Source organism: Scyliorhinus canicula, chromosome 18 (genome assembly GCF_902713615.1).
Source record: "Scyliorhinus canicula chromosome 18, sScyCan1.1, whole genome shotgun sequence".
Lineage (NCBI taxonomy): Eukaryota > Metazoa > Chordata > Chondrichthyes > Carcharhiniformes > Scyliorhinidae > Scyliorhinus > Scyliorhinus canicula.
The window spans coordinates 103253165-103261113 of NC_052163.1; the positions used below are offsets into that span (position 1 = coordinate 103253165).

Genomic DNA, 7949 nt, shown 5'->3' on the forward strand with positions numbered 1-7949 from the left:
CCTAGCTTCGTTGTCCATGCCCCTCATAATCTGATACACCTCAATCAGATCCCCTCTCAGCCTCCTGCTTATCCAGCCTCTCTTCATAGCTAAAATGCTCCATCCCAGGCAACATCACGATGAAGTTCTTTTGCACCCACTCTAGTCCAATCACGCTCTTCCTGTAGTGCGGTGACCAGAACTGAACACAGGACTCCAGCTGTGCCCTAACCAGAGTCCTGTACAACTCTGGCAAATGTGGTATGCCTTTGTAACTACCCTATTCACCTATCCTGCTGCCTTCTGGAATCTGTGGACAAGCATCCCAAGATTGCTCTGTTCATCTGAAATTCCTAGTGGCATGCCATTCATTGAGTGCTCCTTTGTCATGTTACTCCTTCCAATGTGCACCACCTCACTCTTTTCAGGGTGAAATTCCATTGGCCACTAATGTGCCTACTTGACCCTTCTGTCGATAGCCTCCTGTAAACTAAGACCTTCCAGCCAATCTTTCTGTCATCTGCAAAGTTACTCATCGTCCACCTCCACATTTTCTTCTATAGCGTTTATATATATATCACAAACAATAAGGGACCCAGCACTAATCCCTGTAGTACAACACTGCACATCGGCTTCTAGTCACACAAACAGCCTTCTGCCACCAGCCTCTGTTTCCGATCATGAAGCCAATTTTGGATCAAACATGACTTGTTACCCTTCATCTCATGTGCTGTTCCCTTCTTTAACAGTCGTCCATAAGGGACCTTGTGAAAGGCTTTGTTGAAATCCATATAAACTCCATAAATTGCACTATCCTCATCTTCACACCTGGTCACTTCCTTAAAAAATTCAATCTGTCCCTGATCAAAACTTGCCTCTCCAAGTGGAGATTGATTCTGCCCTCCAGAAATTTCTCCAATGGTGTCCCTACCAATGATGTGAGATTCACTGGTCTGTAATTCCCTAGATTATCGCTATCACTCCATAAAAAGTGAATTAACATTAGCTATCCTCCAGTCCTTTGGTACCTCCCCTGTGGTCAGAGAAGAATAAAAAATTTGGATTAGAGTCCTTGTAATCTTTTCCCTCGTCGCTCACAGCAGCCTGAGACGCATCTCATCTGCACCTGAAGATTTGAACACTTCAAAATCTACCAAAACCTCCAGCACCTCCTCACTCCCTATATCAAACTGTTCGAGACTTCATAGTCCCTTTGTCTGAATTCTACATCCTCCTTCTCCAAAGGCAAAACAGATGCGAAGTACACATTTAACACCTTCCCAATGTCCTTCACCTCGACACACCGATTACCCTCTTGGTCCCTCATGGGTCCCGCTCTTTCCCAGGTTGACCTCATCCCCTTGATATAGTTATAGATATCTTGGGATTTTCCCTAATCATACCCACCAGTGTTTTTTCATGCTCAACTTTGCTCTTCTAATTGCTTGTTTGAGTTCCTCCCTGCCCTGTACCCCACATTCTATACCCCACAAGGGCCTCTGTAGATTTGCACCCCTTGAAAAAGTTAAAAGCCTCTCTTTTTCTTCCTATCCCACCCTGTATATTCCTAGACATCCAGGGTTCTTTGAACTTGTTGCTCCTACATTTCACCCAAACCAAGTCTATTTTGAACAACGCCCAACTGCTTTGCGGTAGATTTACTTGAAAGCCACTGTTCCCGGTAAACTTTGGCCAGATCCTGCCTTATTTTAATAAAATCCGCCTTCCCCCAAACCAAGACCCTTTTTTGCAGACCATCTTTTTCCTTTCCGATGCAAAATTGAAATGCACAGTGTTGTGGTCTTATCACTAAAATGCTCCCCTACTGCTACCTCGAACACCTGCCCAGCTTTGTTCACCAGAACTAGATCCAGCACTGCACTATTTGGGAATTCAAAATATTGATATAAAAAGGGCCGGGATTCTCCCCTACCCGGCGGGGCGGGAGGTCCTGGCGGGACGGAGTGGCGTGAACCACTCCGGCGTTGGGCCTCCCCAAAGGTGCGGAATTCTCGCGCCGGAGTGGCTCCCGCTCCACCGGCCGGCGCGAACAGCCTTTGGCGCTCCACCAGCCGGGGCCGAAAGGCCTTCGCCGGCCAGTGGAAGTCCGCACATGCGCCGGTGCGTCAGCGGCTGCTGATGTCATACCGGCGCATGCGCAGGGGAGGGGGTCTCTTCTTCCCCCGCCATGGCCTTCACCGTGGAAGATAAAGAGTGCCCCCCACGGCACAGGCCTGCCGATCGTTGGACCCCGATCGCGGGCCAGGCCACCGTGGGGGCACCCCCCGAGGCCAGATCGCCCCTCGCCCCCCCCAGGACCCGGGCACCCGCCTGCGCCGCCAATCCCGCCGGCATCAGACTTGCTTTGATTTCCGCCGGCTGGATTCGCCTGTCAGCGGCGGGACTCCGGCCCATCGCGGGCCGGAGAATCGCCGTGGGGGCCCCGCCGACCGGCGCGATTCCCGCACCCGCCAATTCCTGGGTGGCGGAGAATTCAGGCCACGGCGGGAGCGGGATTGTCGCCGGCCCTGGATGATTCTCCGACCCCCCGGGGGGTCGGAGAATTCTGTCCAAGCTCTCTTGAATACTTTTCAAGAAATCAGCTCCATCCAAACCAATGTGAATGTGCCAATTAATGCTGGGGAGATAAAATCCTCCAATATAATTACGCTATTATTGTTTTTATAAACCTCAGTGAATTGCCTACACATCAACTTACAATTGCCCGCTGACTGTTTGGTGGTTTCTAATACACTCCCAGAAGTGTGACTGCCTCCTTTTTATTCCTAATCTCTACCCACAAAGCCTCATCAGAAGACCCTTCCGAGATATCAAGACACGCTCTTAACTCATCTGTCTAAGTTATGATACTCCTAGCACTAAAGCAGAAACCATCTAGCTTCTCTTTACTCTCTTGAAACTAACATGCTGTGTCCCTATTGCATTAACACTCTGTGTCCACCCCCTGTTGAACTAGTTTAAATCCCTCCGAATAGCAATAGCAAACCCACTGCAGACAACAGATGCTCGTTTCAGTCACATGATGGCAAGTTTCAGTTCTTTTCCATTTCCCACATAATCAGTTGGAATCAGGGTGATTTATGGGGGGAATGATTGGCAAACCAGCTGTGATCAGTCCAATGGAAAACCTTCTTTGATATTGCATCTCCACAGCTTCAATAACTTAAAATATATAATGTACAAATTTTGTGCAACGTTTAAAAGATGTAGCTTGCAAATGGGTATGTAGTTATCAGTAGAAATGTATAATCGATTGAATCATATTCTGTGATACATAAATGATTATTTGTAGCAGAACATTAAAAAATAGCAATGTGGATTTATCAGCAATGTCGGCCCAAAAAGAAACTATTTCTATTTCATGGATGTATTGAAGGTTTTGAAAAAGTTGGAAGTGTAAATAATGGGCTGGATTTCATAGATTTCGTAGAATTTATAGTGCAGAAGGAGGCTATTCGGCCCATCGAGTCTGCACCAGCCCTTGGAAAGAGCACCCTATCTAAGCCCACGCCTCCACTCTAGCCCCGTAACGCAGCTTAACCGCAGCGTTGTTCAAAATAGACTTGGTTTGGGTGAAATGTAGGAGCAACAAGTTCAAAGAACCCTGGATGTCTAGGAATATATAGGGTGGGATAGGAAGAAAAAGAGAGGCTTTTAACTTTTTCAAGGGGTGCAAATCTACAGAGGCCCTTGTGGGGTATAGAATGTGGGGTACAGGGCAGGGAGGAACTCAAACAAGCAATTAGAAGAGCAAAGTTGAGCACCAATTTATCATGGCCAATCTACCTAACCTGCACATCTTTGGACGGTGGGAGGAAACCCACAGGGACATGGGGAGAAAGTCCAAACTCTGCACAGTCACCCCAAAGTCAGATTCGCACCCAGGTCCCTGGCGCTGTGAGGCAGCACTGTGCCACCATGCCGCCACATTTGGCCGTGCCTGCCACAAGATCGTCAAGAACAGGGTGGGAACCATGTAAAAGTCCGTTGAGCTCGGGTGGGAATTTTTGGTCACAAGATGGGCACAGATGAAGAATCTCCCAATGTCGTTGTTTCCATTAGTTGATGAATCATTAATTGAAGGTGGAATGTGAGTATCAATATAGGATTATCAGAAAGAATATAAACGAGGCATTTTACACAAACGTTTTGAAGTGAAAGGATTGTAATAACCTGCACAGAGCACACGGGGCTGGCTTGATTGCTTTCCCCCTGCAGCTCAAGGAGTATGAAGTCCCCCCGCTAACTCCGGGGTAATTACCAAATGTATATAAAGTCGGCCAGACAGGAACCGATCGACAGAGAGAGAGAGAGAGAGGACCCAGTAAAGTCTGATCAGGCCCCTTTGTACTGAGAACGTATTATAAATAAACAGATTCTTTATGTTACTCGTCTGACTCCTTGATGCACCGTTAATTACCACAAGACGAGAATGGTGGAACAATCGAGGCTTTATTGAGCAAGATGTTGTGCCTTCTGTAGCTGGAACCAGAATGGCTACAGCACCGGAGCCAGCAGAGAGGGATTTACCATTGTACCTTTAATATACGGACAGTGCCATAATACATATAATTTGCCACTAGTGGTGACTACCACACTCCTTTCTGCATTTATTAGACAATAGGAAGTAATGCCACAAATGGCAACTGGAGGCAATAAGAAATTAGGTCAGCACTTGAAAAGGAAAATTGTTCAAACTCACTGGGCAAATTTGGTGAAAGAAAACGAGATTGACAGCTTTGCAGATATCAGTCGCATAAGAATAAAGAACAAAATAGGATCTGTGATGAAGCTTTGAAGATGCAATGAAAAAAGTGATGATTGAGGGCCATATGAAATCACTCTTACCTTAAGGAGATTACTTTACAGTCTGTAAATGCAGCATTTATATCACTCTTACGAAAAATGGAGTGGAGCTGCAAGAAAGATATGTTGAATGTTTCAAAAGATGAAAACATAAATTATCAGTAGTTAATTTCAATAAACATTGTTCTGATGGTGTACCTGATGAGTCACAACAGTTGATGCTGATTGGTACAGGAGTGATGTGTGATCGTGTAGTGATTCTATGTATGGCAAACCTGTTATTGTGAAGGTCACATTAAACCCAGGTGCTGCTTCTGGTGGAAATATAGAGAATCATAAAAAGGAATAAGCAACGCAGCTGATTATACTGTTTTACTGTTGGAATTGTGCCATTGACAAGTCATGCAAAACAAAAACAACATCTGCAACATTTAGCTGAAAGTACCCAAGTCACTGCGCAGCATGAAAGGTTAGTCTGAGAAGACGCACAAACAGATTCAAAAACAGCTTCTTCCCTGCTGTTACCAGACCCCTAAATTACCCTCTTTTGGACTGACCTGATTAATACTACTTTCATGTAAGATTCACCCGATGCCGGTGTCTATGTATTTACATTGTGGATCTTGTGTTGCCCTATTATGTATTTTCTTTTAATTTTATTTTATTTTCATGTACTAAATGATCTGATTGAGCTGCTCTCTGAAAAATACTTTTCACTGTACCTCGGTACACGTGACAATAAACAAATCCAACCCAAAGATTAGCACGAGAATTGTTCAGTTGAAATGAGTAGTTTACAGGATTAACTGGGGAAATGAAAAACTTCCTTCAGTTAATCAAGTGTTCACTTTATGTGATAGTCATGACGGTTTAACAAATATAACCAAGAGAAACCTGCACACTTACCGATCGGAGGTGTAGATTCATGATATTCTGAAAACAGAACAATCAATTAGACTTTTTTTGTTTATAATATAAATTTGTTGTGTTTTTGGAGCAATAATCCTATTGAAGCTACAAAATGCATTTTTTTTTTATTTGTTCATGGGACTTGGGCATCGCAGGCTGTGCCAGCAATTATTTACCATCCCTAATTGCCCTTGAGGGGGCAGTTAAGAATCAACCACATTGTTGTGGGTCTGGAGTCACGTGTAGGCCAGACCAGGTAAGGACGGCAGATTTCCTTCCCTGAAGGATATTAGTGAGCCAGATGGATTTTTACGATAATCAACAATGGTTTCATGGTCATCATTAGACTTTTAATTCCAGATTTTTATTGAATTTAAATTTCACCATTTGAACCTGGACTCCCAGAGCATTACTCTGGCCTCTGGTTTACTAGCCCAATGGCAATACCACTACAGTATTCCACCGTCTCAAAGAAAAAAAAATGTAGTACAGGAACAGGCCCTTCAGCCCTCCAAGTGCGTACCGGTCATGATACCATCCTGGCCAAATCCCTCAGCAATCCTAGTTCCGTGTCCCTCTACACCCACCCTATTCATGTATTTGTCGAGATGCGTTTTGAACGCCGTTAATGTATCTGCTTCCACAACCTCCCCTGGCAACACGTTCAAGGCACTCACCATCCTCTGTGTAAAAAACCTGCCTTGCACATTTCCTCAAAACATTTCCCCATAGACCTTAAACCTATGCCCCCTGGTGACTGACCCCTCCACCCTGGGAAAGAGTGCCTGTCCATCCACTCTATCCATGCCCTCATAATCTTGTAGACCTCTATCAGGTCACCCTTCAACGTCCGTCGTTCTAATGAAAACAGTCAGCCTCTCTGCATAGCTTCCACTCTCCAGACCAGGCAACATCCTGGTAAACCACGTCTGCACCCTCTACAAAGCCTCCACATCCTTCTCGTAGTGTGGCAACCAAAATTGTGCGCAATATTCCAAGTTTGGCCTTACCAAGGTTCTACACAACTGTAGCATGACTTGCCAGTTTTTATACTCGATGTCCTGCCCAATTAAGGCAAGCATTCCGTATTCTTTCTTGGCTACCTTGTCCACTTGTGTTGCAACTTTCAAAGATCTGTGGACCTGCACACCCAGTTCTCTGACTTTCTACATTCCTAAGAGTTTTGGCATTTATCGTATATTTCCCCTCTATGTTAGACCTACCAAAATGCATTACCTCACCTGAGAATACATGAAAATTGATAAGATACAAAAGGTATCAATGCAAAGCCACACTTCCAGGTCAAGGAAATTCTATTCAACAGCAGTGTGTCAATATTGTAGTCCAGATTACCTGACCCACATTCTCTGAGAATGAAATTCCTGTATACCAACAGCACAATGTAAAATAACCAGACGGTTCCTACCATTTACGTAGAGACTGTTTTTGTCTAGCGAGTAAGGCCCCAATGTAGTGATGTCCTTTGTGTTGTAATTGAATTGATGATACACGGTAACTCTATCAACTTGCTCTGTAACAGAAGTATTGCTGAAGGAACAGATTGCATACACTTTGGTCTTCTGCTTGCTTGTCGTACTGCCAAAGGTGAAGATAATAAAAGCAATTAATGAATCACGTAATTGCATTTTGAAATAAGACTGGGAATTAATTCAACTGAATATTGCTACACATCACAGCTCATCAATATACTTTTGAAAGGTTTGTTTTTATCTAAACCTGGTTGATAATCAATGCCAGTTTAGTACCAAGGCAACAAGTAGAAGTAGCGGCAAAATAAAGATACAACAAATTCTGTTAATCCACCATGATTGCCCATAGAAAAATGTTTCATGCAGGTTTTGAACGGGTTTAAGTAGTAAATAGAGATGAACTATTTCAACTGGCTAGCGAATCCGTAATAAAAGAAAGCATAAATTTAGGGATGTTACTGATAGTATTTTGAAACCGGAAATTGAAAGTCCTTGCACAATTAGACATTAACAATGAAGAAATGATGACACTTGAGTGAGAGATAAAGATCTGTACCGGAGAAGGAAAACTGTCCAATGATGTTGTAAAAAAGCAAAGAAATAATCTGCAGGGAGACAGCACTATCATGGAGATAACAGTAGCACATGGATGAGGAGGCGTTGAAGTTTCTATGATTAAATCCAAAAATACTGGTGGAACGGAGGTTAGCATTGCTGCCGCACAGTGCCAGGGACCTCGGTTCA

At 44.2% G+C, this 7949-nt stretch overlaps 1 protein-coding gene across 1 annotated transcript in view; it reads right to left on the minus strand.

Annotated features, from left to right (window-relative positions):
• The window catches only part of LOC119952935 (mucin-16-like), a 43240-nt gene extending 36096 nt beyond the window's left edge, over positions 1–7144 (minus strand). Inside the window, exons 1-4 of the mRNA XM_038776570.1 lie at positions 7069–7144; positions 5713–5739; positions 5005–5120; positions 4849–4916 (exon numbers count right to left, since the gene is read on the minus strand). Coding sequence (XP_038632498.1) covers positions 4849–4916; positions 5005–5120; positions 5713–5739; positions 7069–7144 — 287 coding nt within the window. The remainder of the gene's footprint in view (positions 1–4848; positions 4917–5004; positions 5121–5712; positions 5740–7068) is intronic.
• Between the last annotated feature and the right edge of the window lie 805 nt (positions 7145–7949).